This window comes from Monodelphis domestica, chromosome 1, assembly GCF_027887165.1.
Source record: "Monodelphis domestica isolate mMonDom1 chromosome 1, mMonDom1.pri, whole genome shotgun sequence".
NCBI lineage: Eukaryota > Metazoa > Chordata > Mammalia > Didelphimorphia > Didelphidae > Monodelphis > Monodelphis domestica.
Window position 1 is genome coordinate 671,672,876 of NC_077227.1, and position 18,187 is coordinate 671,691,062.

Here is an 18,187-nt window from a genome sequence, read left to right on the forward strand (position 1 = left end):
TTGGTATCAATTCTAAGACAAAAGGTAAGAGTTGTTTTTTGTTTTGTTTTGTTTTTTAAACAATATAACATACAAAACACTGTGGTTTAGCAAATTTCAAGGTACTTTTTCCTCTTATGGGTAAATTACATTACTTGATATAGCATCGTTTTTTAATTAACCCTTCCTTCTAAGGGTTCTTAGAATCAATATTTAGTATCAGTTCCAAGGCAGAAGAGCAGAAAGGGGTTAGGCTTTTGAGGTTAAGTGACTTACCCAGAATCACAGTAAGCATCTGTTTTTTGACAGTTTTTCTTAGTCTCATAAATGTTCTTATAGCCAGATTTGCTTTATAACTTTTTAATGTATTTTCTTCCTTTTAATAATTCACATGTACATCATAAATGTTTGAATATATTATATGTAACTGTAAATATGCATATAGCATACAGAGAGAGGTTATAAAATGTTACAGTACAAATATCCCCATTTTACAGATGAGGAAATGAAAGTTCTGAGTATAAATTACTTGTTTAAAGATATCTAACTAGTAAGTATTGGAGAACTTTTAAAATTTTTTTTGTTGTTAGTTATGTAATGTAAGATTGTGTATTTTCATTTCCTCCTTAGGTACAGTATTCAGTGTATTGTTGTATAATTTAGAATTACCATTTCTTGAATGAAAATTTAAAATTTCCTCATGAGACTCCAAAAAAAATTGGGCATATAGGATCTCCACCTTAAAAATTTATTTGTTAATTTACTTCTTGTAGGGAGGAAGAATTAATGATAATTTTTACGTATTGCCATGGACTGGTAAAAAAATTGCCAGTTATTTTTAAATGTGTATTATATAGATACTTTAGAAGCATTTTTACTTTTGGTGAGATTTCTTTTTAATACAATGACAATAATTTGTTGTTGTTGAATGTTTAAGTCACGTCTGACTTTCTGACCCAATTTGTGCATTTCTTGGCCAAGGTACCAGAGTGGTTTGCCATTTCCATCTCATTTTACATATGAAGAAACTGAGGCAAGTGACTTGCCCAGGGTAACCCAGCTAGTGTCTGAATTCAGATTTGAACTCAAGTCTTCCTGACTCTAGGTCTAGTGCTCTATCCATTGCACCACTTAGCTTCCCCATCAAAAATTATAACTAATTTTTATAAAACTCTTATCTTTTGCCTTAGAATCCATACTAAGTATCAATTCCAAGGCCAAAGAGCAGTAAGAGCTGAACAGTTGGGGTTAAGTGACTTCCCAGGACCACACAGCTAAGAAGAGTGTGAGGCCATATTTGAACCCAGAATGTCACATCCCCAAGCCAAGTCCTCCTTATCTCTTCCCTTTTCCTCCCCCTACACCTAGTGAGCTGCCACAACAACCCTTTTCATTTGCCTGGCTGTCCCCCTTGGCCAGGGCCTCCTCCTTCCTTTGCCTGCATCCAGTCTCTCCTCCAGCTGGCTGTGACATGTGTTCCTAAATCCCATCTACCATGTCTGTCCTGTCCCTGCTGTCCAGACCTCTGGGGGATGCCGCGGGTCCCTTGCAGGCTCGCCCTCACAGCTTGTGTTCTGCTCTGCACATGCTTCTGGCTGAGTCCTATCTCTGCCCTTCCATCTCTCACGTTAGCACCCGCAGTGCTCCCTAACACCCTCTGCACTTCAGCTTTGTCACCTTCCCCGATGCCCTCGGCCACCAGTGCTCACATAGTTTGTTTTGAGCCTCTTTTGTTTATATGTCGATATCTAAAGTCTTTGTGACCAAGAACTTCGGCCAGTACATCAGCCACACAGAGCCAAGTCTAAAGAATCACTACCCTGGATCTCCTCCATCCCAGAAAAGAACACACACATTATGAATTATAAGATACATTGTAAAAGTATTCCTTGTACAGCTCTCTTTTTTTTAAACCTTTACCTTCTGACTTGGAATCAATACTAAGTATATCAGTTCCAAAGCAGAAGAGAAGTAAGGGCTGGGCAGTTGTGGTTTAAGTGACTTACAGAGGGTCACAAAACTGGAAAGTGTTTGAGGCTAGATTTGAATCCAAGATCTCCCATCTCCAGGCATGGCTCTCTACTTAGTTGCCTAGTTGCTCCAGGTGAATCTATTCTTTATGAGATAGTTTTCTTCATTCTTCATTTCTTTCCCCTCTTCTCCCAGAGCATCCCTTTTTCTCATCTATACATTTTTTAAAACATCATCCTAACAGCTGGTTCACTCACACTCCCTCTTTTCTTTGTGGAATCCTTCTAACTGCCCTTATGATGATAAAGTTCTTAGAAGTTAAATGTATCATCTTCTCATAGAGAAAGGCAAATAGTTTGATCTTATTGAATCTCTTATGATTTCTCTTCAAGGTTTATCTTTATATTGTTCTTTTGAGTTTTGAACTTGAAAGTCACATTTTCTATGGCTCTAGTCTTTTCATCAGGAATGCTGTAATGTCCTCTATTTCATTAAATATACATTTTTCTTAAAGAATTATAATCCATTTTGCTAGATAGGTTATTCTTGGTTGTAATTCTCATATCTTTCAGAAGATTTTATTTTAAGCACTCCTTTAATGTGATAGCTGCCAAAGCTTGTGTGATCCTAACTGTGACTCCATAGTATTTGAATGATTTCTTTCTGGCTTCTTGACGTATTTTCTCTTTGATTGGGAGCACTGAAATTTGGTTATAATATTCCTAGGAGTTTTTATTTTGAAATCTCTTTCAATTGATGATTGGTGGTTTCTTTCACTTTCTATTTTACCCTTTCGTTCTTGGAATTGGAGTAGTTTTTCTTGAAATGTAATGTCTAAGCCCTTTCTTTGATCATAGCTTTCCTGTAGCCTGATAATTATTAAATTATGCCTCCTCAATGTATTTTCAGGTCAGTTCTTTTTCTGATGAGATAATTCACATTTTCTTAAACTTCTTCATTCTTTTGACTTTGTTTTATTGTTTCTTGATGTTTCACAGAGTCATTAACTTCCATTTGTCCAATTCAAGTCATTGGTTTCTCTTCCAAATGCCTAAATCATCTTGGGCAGGAAGATCATGTCAGCCTATCTTTTTGTTGGTTCTGCCACTCCAGAATTCTATATGAGACATTATTTTAAAATTTGTTTAGAGGGGAATGTGGAGAAAGTTCAGCTGAGTACTCTCTCTACTTTGCTCTTTTTTTTTTCATGATTTGTTGAAATATGCTCTCCTTTTTTTGGTTCATAGTTTTCAGGTTACTCATTCATTCTTAAATTAACTTTCATTTAATTTCCACACCAAGTTTGTGTTGTATTGTTTTTTTTTAATTATGAGATACTTTGTTTTCTTATATTTTAAGTTTGTTTTAATATTTCTTCTTGTCCAAAGCAGTGTTTAAATTTAATTTTATCCATTCTAATTTTCAGGGAGTCTGTTACTTGAGTAAAGTTTTATACCTATTCTGCTAAGCTATATCAACTCATGGGTTTTTCGTATTTCTCACTTTTATAGACAAATAAAATTCTATTACATTTCTTTACTACAGTTTATTCAACCATCATCCCTCTATAGATGGAAACCCCTTTTTTCTTGTTTTCATTGCTCCAAAAAGTACTACTTTATTTAATTTGGTACATATGGTTTATGACATGTGTTTCTTCCTTCTTATCACTTCCTTGGTATATTTGTCTATAATGACATTGTTAGTTCATTGGGTTTGAATAGTTCAGTAACTTTTCTCAAATAATTCCAAGTGGTTTTTTCCTTTTTTTTTTTAGCAACTACTGAAATAGGGTCTCAGCTGGTCATTTCTCATTACTTAATTTTAATAAATACCATTTTACATACTTCCTCTAGTGCTTTTTAATTACCAAGGTGGGTTAAAAGTGACTCCCTTAACTGTTGAAAAATATTGGTCATCTCCACAAAGCACTTAGATTTCCATTCAATTGTGGATATAATTCCCTACACCGTTTCAATTTAATCTCTCATGTGGAAATATTATCAAGTTACTTGATTATTTTAAAAATCTTTTCTATATGCTGTATTTATACAATTGGGAGTATTATTATTGCACCGAGTTATTAAATAGATAATTTTGAAAAACCAGGGTATTAAATATCACTGTGGTAACATGAGGATCCATACTTGTTGAGGTCTCATTTACATATTAGCTGTCACAGGTTGTTTCCTTAGCAACAATTGCCAGACTTTTGTGATTGTTATCTTGAATCATTAGCATGCATCCATTTCCAGGTTAGGCTATCTATATAAAATAAAAGACAGGAGAGAACTGATGATTTTCAAAAACACCTTTTTTAACTAGAAGTGAGCCTTGTTACTTTGAAATTTGCTTTTAGAAGCTTGCCTAATGCTATGAAGGTAAAAATGACATTTTATAAAATTTGATTGCCTTTGTTTTGTCCATTTTTATATTAAATATTTTTTAAAGTTTTAGTATTTTAATATGTTAATTGCTTTGCATAATTTACTGAGTTACATGTTAAAGAGTAAATTGATTTCTCAGACATTGATTTCTTTTAAGATTAGTAGATGGAATTACTGAATGTCCTTGATTATATTCTTTTTTTATCATGATAGAATATTGTGAGATTTTGATTATTTTTTCTATGAATATTATAATACTTAGCAATTTTAATTTTTTTAATGAGCAGAATAAGAAATAAGAATAAGACATTTTCACATTTTTGCTTCATTGTCATTCTCACTTTGAAATTGAACACCTGTGCTCTAGTATACCTAGCTCTCATTTAACTTTATTTCTGAAAAATTAAGTTTCAAAATTATTATTTTTTTCATTGTTGCATTTTGAAGTTCAGAATTTTGCTCTTTGTTTTAAATGTATTCCATTGTTTGTTCTTACATTACTTTTGAATATTTTATGAAGTAGTAAGTAAAGCCTTGTTTATCTCCTCAGTTTAAAATTCTTACTATCCCAACATGAAGGGAGTAAAGAGCACAGGATAATAGAATTTAAAATGAGGCTATATTTTAAGCTTCTGCTCTTCAATTAGCCTTCTTAGAAAGTTGCTAAAATAATGACCATATCTTGAATATTATCTTGATGTCAGGCTTTTCCAATTAATCTGGGTGGTAGCAGTAAAAAAACATACATATAAGTAAAAGGTATTTCATTGACTTTTCCATAATGCATATACTATAGTTTTTTTCTCTTCATTTTCTTTGAAGGTTGTGTGTTGAGAAGTAGCTTCCTTATATGCTAACTGACAATATCATGATAGCATATCCCTTCCCCACAAGTACTAAGTAGATATATGAAAACAGTTTCTATGTTGTTATTGTCAAGGCAAACAGTCTATTAAAACCATGCAAATTAGACCTCTTAGCATGGCTTGGAAATAGTATACTCTCATTTGCAAAGTGCTTATTTTGTTAGTGAACACAGAAGGGGTGTGTGTCTGTATACACACATGCTTTTTTTTTTGTAACTGAAAGTTGTAAATCATGTAAGAATATTGAACTACAACTAATATAGTTTATATTTATCCCTGAGTTTTATAGAAATAATTTTGGGGGTTTTCATATTTTATATATTTTAATAAGAAAGGAATTTAAGATATTGAGGATAATAATGATAAGTTGTCAACTAATAGTTGTTAAGTGCTTACTATGTGTCGAGATACAAAAAAACAATAACCTCCCCTCAAGGAGCTCGTAATGTATACTCATAAAATAGCATACACACATCACAAAATAAAAATGAAGGTGATCTTAGAGTAAAGGCTGTTTCCATAACTTTAGCTGAGACTTGAAAGAAGCTAGGAAGCAGAGATGAGGGGGGCGAATATTCCAGACAAAGGGAAGAAACAACCATAAGGTTGTGGGTCATGGGAGAGAAGAAGCAAGGAGTCCGGTATCATTGGATCATAGAGTACAATGTGGAAGGAAGTAAGGTATTATAAGAATGAAAAGGTAGGAGAACAGTTGTGTAATCATTTTTTAAAAGTTGTTTCTCACCCTCACTATCCAATCAGTTGCCAAGTTCTGTCATTTCCACTTTTTTAACATCTCTCACATACCTCCCATTCTTTTCTTCTGACAATGCAACTTTTTAAAAATGCTCACATGGTTTAAAAAAATGCTTTTTAACTTTTTAGTCATATGCTAAGGAAAAGTAGAGAATGTATGTCATCTTCATCCTTACAGATAATAAATTTTTTTTTCCCACAATTGTTCTCCTGGTTCAGATTTTTTTTTTTACTTTGCAGCAATTAGAAGAAAAGAGTGAAGACCAGGAAGACAAAGAATGTTTGAAACAGGCAATCACTGCTTTGCTTAACCTTCAGAGCAGTATGGAAAGAATATGTTCCAAGAGTCTTGCAAAACGGAGACTGAGGTAAATGTTTCCATTTTTTCCCTGCTTTTCACCCTGAATGCTGTGCTATAAATTCAGGGTTCCTAGTTTCCTCCTCAAGTAAACAATGAGGAAAATAGTTTTAGTGACAAGCTTGGTCTTTGAGAGGAAGTGACATCAAAGCCAAGAGAATATGTTATTGTTTAAAAAAGCTTTCATATTTATGTGTTTTCCCAGTGTGCTTCTAGTCAGGACTCCTGAGAGCTAACTGGTGAGCACAAGGACAGGCAAAGCTTTCCTTATAGGTTAGAATTTCTTCACTGCTTTGTTGTTTTGTCAAAGTAACACTCAGCATCTTTTTAAAAATAAATTTTATCACTCAATCCAGAATCAATTTGCTATTTCTTCCCATTTCTTAAAGATATTTTAAATGTTTCTACAAAAATCTGTGCTATATTGTCAGATACTGATCAGAGAATTATTGTAGTTACATATTTGGCAGCTAAGATTAAAATAATTACTCAGAAATAGATCACCATTAAAAGCAACTACTAATTTTCTTTACTGTGTTTTATTAATTGTAAACTTTTAATAATTATACAGTTTTATCTCTTTGGGAACAGATAAATACCTTTAAGCTTAATTTATAAAAACATCAATATAACTTTAATTTTTTTTTTAAAGATTTACTTACTGGGTCCCTTTTTTTTTTTAAACGTGTGTGTGTGTGTGTGTGTGCGTGTTGTGGGTCATGTTTTTTGGTATACTAATTATACTTTTCTTTCTCCCAGTGAATCTGCATGTCGATTTTATAGCCAACAGATGAAGGGGAAACAACTAGCAATAAAGAAAATGAACGAAATTCAGAAGAACATTGATGGTTGGGAGGGAAAAGACATTGGACAGTGTTGCAATGAGTTTATCATGGAAGGAACCCTTACTCGTGTAGGTGCCAAACATGAGAGACATATCTTTCTCTTTGATGGCTTAATGATTTGCTGTAAATCAAATCATGGTCAGCCAAGACTTCCTGGTGCTAGCAATGCTGAGTATCGTCTCAAAGAGAAGTTTTTTATGCGCAAGGTACAAATCAATGATAAAGATGACACTAATGAATACAAGCATGCCTTTGAAATAATTTTAAAAGATGAAAGTGTTATATTTTCTGCCAAGTCTGCTGAGGAGAAAAACAACTGGATGGCAGCATTGATATCCTTACAATACCGCAGTACTCTAGAAAGGATGCTGGATGTAACAATGTTACAAGAAGAAAAGGAGGAGCAGATGAGGCTTCCAAGTTCTGATCTTTATAGATTTGCAGAACCAGACTCTGAAGAAAATATTGTATTTGAAGAAAACATGCAACCCAAATCTGGAATTCCAATCATCAAAGCAGGAACTGTTATTAAACTTATAGAGCGACTCACCTACCATATGTATGCTGGTAAGAAACCCAAGCAGCTACTTGCCTTAATCTTTCTCTTTTAAGATCACTCTCCTTAAAATAAGAAAATATCATGACTCCCTTTTAAATTTTTTTTCTTATTTTGTTCCAGTTTATCTATGATTATCCTTCCATAGCACTATATTTTATTTAATAATAATACCCTTAGAAGGCTTGTGTTTCAAAATTTTTTTAATGTCTTCACATTTCATTTTATCTTCACAATAATCCTATTAGATAGATGGGATAGTTGGTATCCATATATTGCACATTAGGGAACTGAGGCTTAGGAAGATAGTAGTTTCCCCCCTGTGACAGAACCAAAGTGGCAAAACCCAGACTACGTGTTATCAAACACATACTTTTTTCTTTCTCTCTCATCATTGTTAGTACTGTGTTTTAACCTGAATTAATGTAGATAGCATTTTCATTGTGAAATTACAGTGATAGAGCAAATATGTTTTTGGGGAGAAGGTGCTTCATTCTTTAAAGCTAGAAGTTATGAAAGAAATTTTTATTTTTAATATTTTCTGGGCATTAAATTAAGATTTTTAGTTTTCTCAACACTGCTCTATGTAGTCTGATATTTTGCAGATACAATGAATGATACTACCTTTTAATAGTAAGTTTTTATAATATTGATTATTAACCAAAAATAAATAAATTCAATAGAGAAACTAAAATTTAACTAAATTTAAATGAAACTAAATTTAAGGTTTGAAATCCGAGTAGAACCTCAGCTAAAATTAATGAATTTAGGTGCTTCATGAGACTAAGTTTAAACCTGTTTCCTTTCCCATAGAGCAAGAAATCCCCAAATAACTTGCATGTTTTTTTCCTATCCTCAGTTATTATTACTTCTTGCAAATATGTTTGTTTCTTAGGTTGACAAAAGCATGTGATGGGCAAAATTCTCCTAAGTTTTAAATTTTTAGACTTTCTTGAGTTCCTACAATAAAATTGCATTCGTTTGAGTTAACATTATAAAGGGATACATTATTTACTTTTCATTAGAAAATATCTCATTCCTTTTTTGATACTATTACTTTATTAATTACATTTTTAAAAATACCCTTTCTATGTATAAGTCTTTGTAGGTGTCATCTCTGAAAGCAAATAAATAGATTAAAATAATGGAATTTGGTTTGGGGAATTGGAAGAGGCCTCTGAGATTAGATTTTTCATGATCCAAGGACCATAAAGTACTTTAAGATGACTAATAAAGCAATTACCTAGTTATTAAAGAGTGAGTAAATTTTGAACACTATTTTCATTAGACTTTTGAATCTATTACATCATTTTCCCCCCCTCAGATTTGTTATACTAATTTTGTTTCACTTAAACTAATGATATTAAATCAGTTTAAATTCCCAAGTGCTGAATATGGAGTCAAATTACTTGGATTCAAATCCTCACTTTGTCAATTACCAATTATGTGACATTGGGAAAATTAATTAATATCTGTGAAATTGAGTTTCTTTATCTGTCTAATATGAAGGAAACTACTCAACTTTTTTTTCTTTTTTGAAAACTTTTTCTGTGGTGCTTCTAGCTCAAAATCTATAATTCTATAAAATATTTAAAGATGTCATCATATATTATTTAATAGGGAATTTACTAGTTGCAGATTTTGCTATAGATTTTATATATATGTTGGTTTGACCAAAGTGATTTTCATTATTTACATATTGCAAACCAGACATAAAAAAGCTTGCATACTAAAGATTTAACTAATTAGAGTATTACTGTATAAACAGAGCTATTTCTCCTCTTTCTGGACCTAAAATTTAAATCTCTTCTTTTAGAAAAGTAATCAACAAATATTTTTATGTTATGTAATGGGAATACAGATTTTAAAATTAAGAAAGGCTCTGCCTTGAGTGAGTTTACATTCTGCTATGTATGTTCACTAATAATATACAATATATACAAAAGTAAAAGCACAGTGATTTGAGAGGATTGGGAGCAGGGAGTAGTACCTGAGTTAAAGACAGTATTGAAAGGAACAAAGGTTTTCAAGAGGAGAGAGCATTCCAAACATGAGAGACCAAAATAAACTTGTTAAAGTTTTGTATATATTTAAATAGGTATATGTTGATGTACATATTCTCTCTCCTGTAGAATATAAACTCCTCAAGGACAGGAACTGTTTCATTTTTGTCATTGTATCCACGGCACCTACTGGTACATAGTTGATTTTAAATGCTTGTTGATTGATTGAGACATATCCTATGCAAAGGAATAGTTAGGAGAAAGAATATCTTTTCTAGGGAGCAGGAAATGTCTCCATTTGGTTGGATGAGGGCTAGTAATGTATATTTAGCTTAGACATGGCAGCATGTTCAAGTGATACAGGCAGAAGCAGAATTTGATGGGGGAGCAATAAATAGTCTGGTTTGATTATAACAGTTTTTAAAGGGGGTGTGTATATTTCTAAATAAAGCTAGAAAGGTAAATAGCTACCAGATTGGAGAACACCTTGTATTTTTTTCTTTCTTATTTTTTCTTTTTTCTTTTTCATTACTATGTATTGGTTCCAAGGCAGAAGAGCAGTAAGGGCTAGACAATGGGGGATGGGTGGGGGGAGTTAAGTGACTTGCCCAGGGTCACAAAGCTAGGAAGTGTCTGAGGTCAGATTTGAACCTAGGACCTTGCATCTCTAGGCTTGACTCTCAATCCACTGAGCCACCCAGCTGCCCCCAGATCACTTTGTATTTCATACTCAGGTAGACAGTGAGGAATTGCACTAAAGTTTTTTTGAGCAAAAAAGCAGTCCCTGCCCTGTGCATTAGGAAGACTAATTTGTCACCTCAGTTAAAAGACAAATAAGAAGGTGAGGGGAACACAGCACAGAAAGGCAGGGGAATAATTATGATACTATTATTACATTAGTCCAAATGAGGTAACAAGGGCCTGAACTTGGATACTAGATAGAGTGGAAATAGAAAGTTTGATATATTGGATTTTAGGTAAAATCGAGGATTTCTTGCTTGTTTTTAGAATATGGATAATTTTTTTTTTGTCATAAGTGACTTGCACTTGACATTAATATGTATTAATGAATTCATTGATGCAGCTGTTCCTCTCTGATCATATAGCTCACAAGTCAGCAACACCTACCTAGCCTGGGAAGCTCTTATCCATGTCCTTCCACTCGTGTTCAACTGATGTGAGGACAATGGCAAGAGTGAAAAAGGGAATCAACAATTTTTAGACTATATATATTAATTTAGCTATCATACTTTAAATGTGGCATCCTTTTTTGGTTGGTGGAAAAACTTCTATAGGAACTGAATTCTGTCAGTCCTCATCTGTAAACAAAATCAGAAGACAAAAAGAAGTTGTGAAACAGAAGAATGGCTCAGAGATTGATGGGATTGGCTTTATCAGAGTCTAAAGGCAAGAAGAATCACCACATCATGGAACATTTGATCATATTTCAGTATTGTGATGAGTTTTTACCAAAAAAGATAACCATAAAAATATCCAGATTGTAAATGATTCAACCAGCTAGCATCTGTTGTAGATGGAGTAAAATTGTTCTTACATAGAACTCAGAAAGATCCTCCAAATTAAATATATATTTTATACTGAGTAACTTTGGTTTAAGAGTGGAGCTAGTCAAAAACCATGAAAAATATCTAAGAAAATGTGGTTCAAAAGTAAGGAAAATGGAATGCAAAAAAACACTATTAATAAATAACGAAAAATAAATACATTCATATGGTACTGTGCCTGGTTTTGTAATCTATTTTTGGCAAAAGGTGATGACCTTGAAGTAAGACTAATAACGCAGAACTGTTATTATATTGAAAATAAAAGTTTTTACGCTGAAGTAGGGAAAAAGGTGTTTCCTGTGCATAGGGAACATTTTTTTCCTCCTTTATCAAGAATAGAAGTAGTATATGAGAACCTAGGGAAATTAAAAAGACAGTTGGTATTTTTACATAAAATATTTTTTGGCCTTATATACTTACACACAATAAAACAACTTGGACTGTTGCATGTTGCAAATGAGTGATTAGAATGGCTTAATTTTTCATCTTTGAGTAATTTTTGATCTATAAGGCAGAGCAGTTCTATTTTTAAAACTCTCTGATATGTTAAAAAGTGTTTGTGCGTCAGCTTTGCTGCTGTTTCCTTTCTTAAGGATTTCAAAAGTAATTGTTTATAAATCCTTCTTGAGTAGCTTATTGTTTCTTGCTAACGTTTTTAAATGGCTGTGTTAAAGGGAGAATTATCACATGAACAGACATCCTGATTAGCAGGGTTTGGTTATGAAGGGATAGAGAGGTTGTACTTGACCTAAACAAATGATTCTATAGTATACATTCTTTGTACTGCATCTGCCATACTCTTGCAAAGACTGGACTATACCACCAGACCAAGACCCACTATTCAAGTAAATCCCTGGCGTTGTTTTAATAAAACCTAGTAGGAAAGATAACATAGTCAATGATGTCTTGGTAAAGTCAGCAAACAAGCATTAATTAATCACTTTCCATGAGCCAGATAGTATTCTAAGTGCTGGGGCTAAAAAGAAAGGTAAAAGTTAATTCCTCTAAAGGAGCTCACAGTTCAATTGGAAGGGACAACATGCAAACTTAATACAAGATATAGACAGGGCAAATTGGAAACAATCAGTAGAAAGAAGACACTAGAAATAAAAGGGATATGAAAAGGGTCCCTATGGAAGATGCTATTTTAGCTGGGACTTGAGGAAAGCCAGAAAGTATGGATGAGAATGGAGAACATTCCAGGTGGGGCTTGCCAGTGAGACAGCCTGATTGAAGTAAATGAAAGGTCTGTCTAATGAAAGTTATTTTAAAGCATTACTAATGACAGAAGTAAAAAATGGTTTTGCCATTGATAACCTAGAACCAAAAACTGTTAAAGAAATAATTAAAGTTATAATTGAAAACACTAAGGAGAAGAACATCAGAGTAACAACGTGGAAGTGGGACTAAAGAAGTTGTGTATGACAGATACAATCAATCATCTTGTCATCAAGCACTGTTTGGGAACATAAATACCAAAAAATATTTAATCTCAGGAAGCTTATATTCTATTAAGGGAGACAACATTAGGTTTGGGCTTCTTAATAGATTGTAAGCTCCTGGAGAACAAAGGACTGTTTTTTGCATATTTTTGTATTCTCGGTACTTAGAACCATACCTGGCATATAGTAGATGCTTAGTAAATCCTTTTTGACTAACTGACCGTATGTACATATGTATGTGCATATAAAAAATGCAAAGTAATTAAATATGAAGGAAGGAGAGAGGGTACCAGCACGTATATTCCTACCCATCAATTGTTAATCATACCCCATTAGGGATCATGTCAAGGCCCTCTAGGTAATCATGGCTCTTTCTTAGAGATCTCTGCTCTAGGAAAAAGTAAGTAATGGCTAGGTGATTAGAGAGAAGGGGTCAAAATGGGAGAGATATTGTAGAGAGAAATTTAAGTGTTGGTGACTTTAAATTTTTTAATATTTAATAGGTGGTATGAAAGCAAATGAGGAGTTAAAAGTACACCAGTGTTATAAACTTGGGTGATTTGAAAAATGGTAATACCTTTGAGAAAAAGAGGAAGGTTTAGAAGAGGAGGGAAGAGATGATGTTTTGAATATGTTGAGTTTAAGAGTTCCCCAGTACATTCAGTTTGAAAAGTCCATTAAGTAACTGGTGCTGGACTAGAGCTGAAGAAAAAGATTGGAGTTGTATGTATGGACCTACAGATGAACTGAATAAAAATAAAGTGATGGGAACTGATAAAGTCTTCAGGACAAAGAACCTAGAGAAAGGGAAGAAGGCCCAGGACAACAGAGCCTTGAGGAACACTCATTAAGGAGCATGATTTGTATGATGAACCAGCAAAATAGAAGTGATTAGACTGAGAAGTGATCAGGAGGAAGAAAACCTAGGAGAAAAAAGGAGGGACAGAGTCAGAAAGGATAATGTTAAATGCAGTAGAGAGAGCAAGAAGAATGAGTCTTGAGAAAAGACCAGCAAGTAATTATGACTGGCACAGAGACTGTGATTATATGTAGTGAGGGAAAAGACAGAACCATCAAAGATATCACAGGATAATAGTTATATTATCCATAGAATTTGGAAACTTGGACCCCAGAAATGTTCTTTGCCAGAGTATGGTGGACGTATAACAATACTCAGAAGTCAGTGAATTGTGTTTCTATTTTGAATCAGTATGTTATGGTAGAGAAGAGATGTGGGAGGTATCCATGTAAAAATAAATAAAATGAAGAGAGCAGTTGAACTTCTGACATGAATAAACCATAATTTAGCCTCTGTCGTATTTTGATTTGTTAAACTTCACTTGCCTCACTAAATCATGTTTTTAAGTAACTTCTGCTACTGGACCAGCAGAGTGTCTATAAAATTAAACATTTAACATTTCCTTAAAAAAAAAGTAAGCAATTCTAACTTTATGTTCTATTAAAAGTATCTTGTCTTTCAACATTGGATTTTTTAAAAAGATTATAGCAGTAGGCATAGAGCTAATGCTTTATATCACCAAGTCAAATGTTTCCAGCTGCAGTATTACCCAATCTGTGGATCAAACATGGGAAACACTATATATCAAAAAACAAACACAAAAACATTTACAGCTTCTCCCCCCCCCCCCTTTTTGATGGCAAATGGAGATCTCTATATTACCCTCATGTCAAAATAATGAAAATGAAACATTACAAATATTCAATCATTGAGATATTTGCTTTGGAAGAATGCTTAAACTATTGCCAAATTTGCTTGGCTTATTTTTTACTTTTACTATTTTTTTTCCCTGTAGTGGCAGGACTTTGCTCCCACTCACTTCCACTCTAGCTAAAAACAGCTTACCCTTTAGCCTTTTTACATCCGGTGATAACAGTGTTGATAATGGGAGTGGTTGCTTTACTTCCAGCTTCAGAAACTCCTACTGTGTGCCTGATTTAAAGGAAAGATTATAGCAGTTACTATCTAACACTTTTAAAGGTGTTAAAGGTGTTGTTAAGGGTGACAATCAAAATTAATCTCATGTCCTTTTTCAGTTAACATAACTGAAACATAAGTAACAATTATTTTAGCATTTTATAACTACAAGTTTATCTTATGTCACTCTTGGAAATAATTAGGTGGTGATGAAGATTTCTGTTTAGGATCTTAGAACTGAGAGACAGTTCATAGAAACCACCAGATTCAGAGAAATAGTAGCCTAAAAGTCTCTAACATTCTCCTTGAAAACCCTGTCAATGTATGCACAATACTAGTATCCTTTCTCAGTGCATATTGATGTTTTAAAAGATAGGTGCCTTTCTTTTTGTTGTTGGAAAGCTGAGATCTTGCTGAAAGAGGACTAGTTGATCCTAGTATATATCCTATTTCCTTTTCTGTAAAATTGGGATGATATCCTGCTAACCACAGAGGGCTGTTGTGATATTTAAATAAATTAATGTCATTATTTGAATGGACTCTATAAACTGGCAGTGCCTAATCTTTTGCTTTCAGATTCCTTGAGATTGATAAAATACATACTTTTGTACTCATTCATTTATTAGGCAGCTAGGGCGCAGAAAGAACAAGTGGTTTGCTGTTAAAAATCTCAACAGTTATGTATCAAGGTCATTAACGTGAGCAGAAAGCATATCATTTCTTAGAGGTCTAGGCTTTAGGTAAGAGAACCCCATAGTTCTCTGTGGGCCCAAAGTGCAAGTTTACTTTCCATCAGGGACATCTAGCATCTGAACAGTACTGCTGTTTTGAGATATTTTAATAAAATTCTTAAACTATCAAAGGAGGAGAACTAGAGAGAGAATAAAGAGCAGGTAGAAAGTGTAATGTGTAATGAATTACTTTGTTTAATTTTGCACCTCATTAAAGCTGTTCTAAAGGGTTTTGGCCTATATGAGAAATTTTGAGGAACTTTGTCATAAAAGATGTGACACCAAAACCTAGCTTGGTATTACACACATGTAATATCTGGCCAAAATGGGGGTGGGAATGGGGTAGAGGGGGGGTGTTAATTGTTTTAAAATTACTCTATCAATAGCTTCAGCCTCTCAAAAGTAAGAATAACAATATATATTTTGGAATTTTTATGTTTGAATTTTTCAATTTCATTTAAAGAAAGTTGATAAATAATACTTCTATAAGTGGGTTACAAGGAACCTACTATATACAAAGTGCTGTTCAAGGACCAGTATTGAGAAATCAGAAATTAATCACAAGATTTGGGGTCTTTCTTTTCAAGTTTATTTTTCAAGTCTATTCACCAAGCAATTATTAAAGCCTGAACTGTGCTAATGCTGGGTATATAAAAACAGAAATCTCAAATTGTCCTCCTGGAGACAACATTATACTTCAGGAGAAGGAGGAGAGGAAAACAGAGGGGGAGAGAGAGACAGAGAGAGAGAGGGAGAGGGAGAGAGAGACAGAGACAGAGGGAGAGAGAGAGACGGAGAGAGAGAGAGAGAGAGAGAGAGAGAGAGAGACAGAGACAGAGACAGAGACAGAGACAGAGACAGAGACAGAGAGAGCGCTTCTGGCAGAAGATGTAGAGGTGAGGCAAGAGGATGCATTCTAGGTATGTTCTGAATTATAGAAGATCAAGATGAAATTCCATAGAATACCAGTGAGGCCAATTTAATGGGAATGTCAAGTATGCAAAGAGGAATAATGTAAAATGTCTGAAAGGGAAAGCTGGAGCCATATGGAAAAGAGCTTTAAATGTCAAGATGAAAAATTTATATATAATCCTAGACACAATAGGATCTCAGTAGAGCTTTTTGACAAGGGATTGGTAGTCATTCCTATACTTTAGGACCATCACTTTGGCATCTATGTGGAGCATAGATTAAAAAGGAAAGAGTCTTCAAACAGAGAAGTTAATTAGGAAGCTATTAAAAATGGGCCAGGGCAAAGGCTGAGTCAGAATGGCAGAGTAGCAAGAAGAAATACAGCCTAACTTCCTAGCTATCCCTTCTCCACCAAGGTCTAAGAAACTGAATTCTGATCAGGAAATCAAGGAAATGTCGCAGTCAGTCATTTTTTCTAACCCAGGACAGCTCAAGAAGACAAATAGGTCTGCAGACTCTGCAAGCAGGGTCTCTCCAGAAGCACTCTGTGCAGAGTATTACAGCCTGAGGGAAACTGGAAGAGAGCCAAGACTGGGCACCAGGAAGGAAGCACCGGGGCCAGGAGAAATAGCACAAGGTGCAAGAGCAGGTGCAGTTGGGCAGCTGTCTGGCTGCTCTGCCATCCATTTGCCAGTTGCAAGTTGAGCCAATTTAGGGCTCTTCACAAATGAGTGTGGAAGAATTAACCCAAATTCTAATTTTAATTCTTACAGGCGGTACAAGCCAGCCTTTGCTATATACTGAGCAAAGAATAAGTTAAGAAGCAAATGATAAGAGTGTGACTCCAATCCCAGGGGCAAAGCAGGACCGCAGATATAGCCTCTAGCCCAGGGTAGAAACTTGCTGGGCCAGATTCCCAGACCAAACGGGAGTCTACAGTTCATTTACACTGAACCGGCAGAGTCTCCAGCAGCCTAATAGTGGCTGAATCCAGCAGCACCCACTGACACCCAATCAGAGACAAGCCAACAGACCCAAACCTGGGACAAGAACTTGCAGGGCTCTGAGAAGAAGAAGACAGTGAGCAGATCTCACCCCATATCATATTACATTTTGGGAATGCAGAAAGCTTGCAGGCCCCCAGCTTGGACTGTGAAAACAACAGAAGATTCCCAAGAGGGCAGAAACTCAAGCCAGAAATCCCCCCCAAAGTGCTCAGAGCTAGCACTAATAAAATCCAATGTAGAGCCCGGAAGAATGAGCAGAAGAATTCCGCCTTAAAGAATTATTATGAGGGCTGCTAGGTAGCACAGTGGATAGAATAGATATCTGGATATAGGATAGAATCTGGTTTCAAATCTGGCCTTTAGCACTTCAAAGCTGTCAGACTCTGGACAAGTCACTTAATCCCAATTGCCTGCCCCTTGCTGCTCTCCTGTCTTAGAATTGAAACTAAATAAAAAAATAAGGGGGTTTGGTTTGTTTTGTTTTGTTTTTTACTATTATGACAACAGAGAAGCTCAAGATATAAGCCCAGAAGAAAACGACTTGAAAACATTTATAAGCAAAGCCTTAAAGAAAAAAAAATGCAGCTTGGACAGAAACCCAAATAAAATTCCTTGAGGTATCAAAGCAGACTTTTTTTTTTTTTAAACCCTTATCTTCCATCTAAGACCAAAGAGTGGTAAGGGCTAGGCAATGGGATTAAGTGACTTGCTCCACATCACATAACTAGGAAGGATCTGAGGCCAGATAGGGGACAGCTAGATGACTTAGTGGATTGAGAGCCAGGCCTAGAGATGGAGGGTCCTAGGTTCAAATCTGGGCTCAAAACATTTCCTAACTGTGTGACCCTGGGCAAGTCACTTAACCCCTGTTGC

The 18,187-nt window shown here is 34.6% G+C and overlaps 1 protein-coding gene across 2 annotated transcripts in view; it reads left to right on the top strand.

Annotated features, from left to right (window-relative positions):
* Positions 1-18,187, top strand: part of SOS1 (SOS Ras/Rac guanine nucleotide exchange factor 1) — a 162,486-nt gene that overhangs the window by 108,108 nt on the left and 36,191 nt on the right. For both annotated transcript variants that reach the window (XM_003339775.4, XM_056793255.1), the window contains exons 9-10: positions 6,200-6,327; positions 7,077-7,729. In XM_003339775.4, the coding sequence (XP_003339823.2) occupies positions 6,200-6,327; positions 7,077-7,729 (781 nt within the window). The remainder of the gene's footprint in view (positions 1-6,199; positions 6,328-7,076; positions 7,730-18,187) is intronic.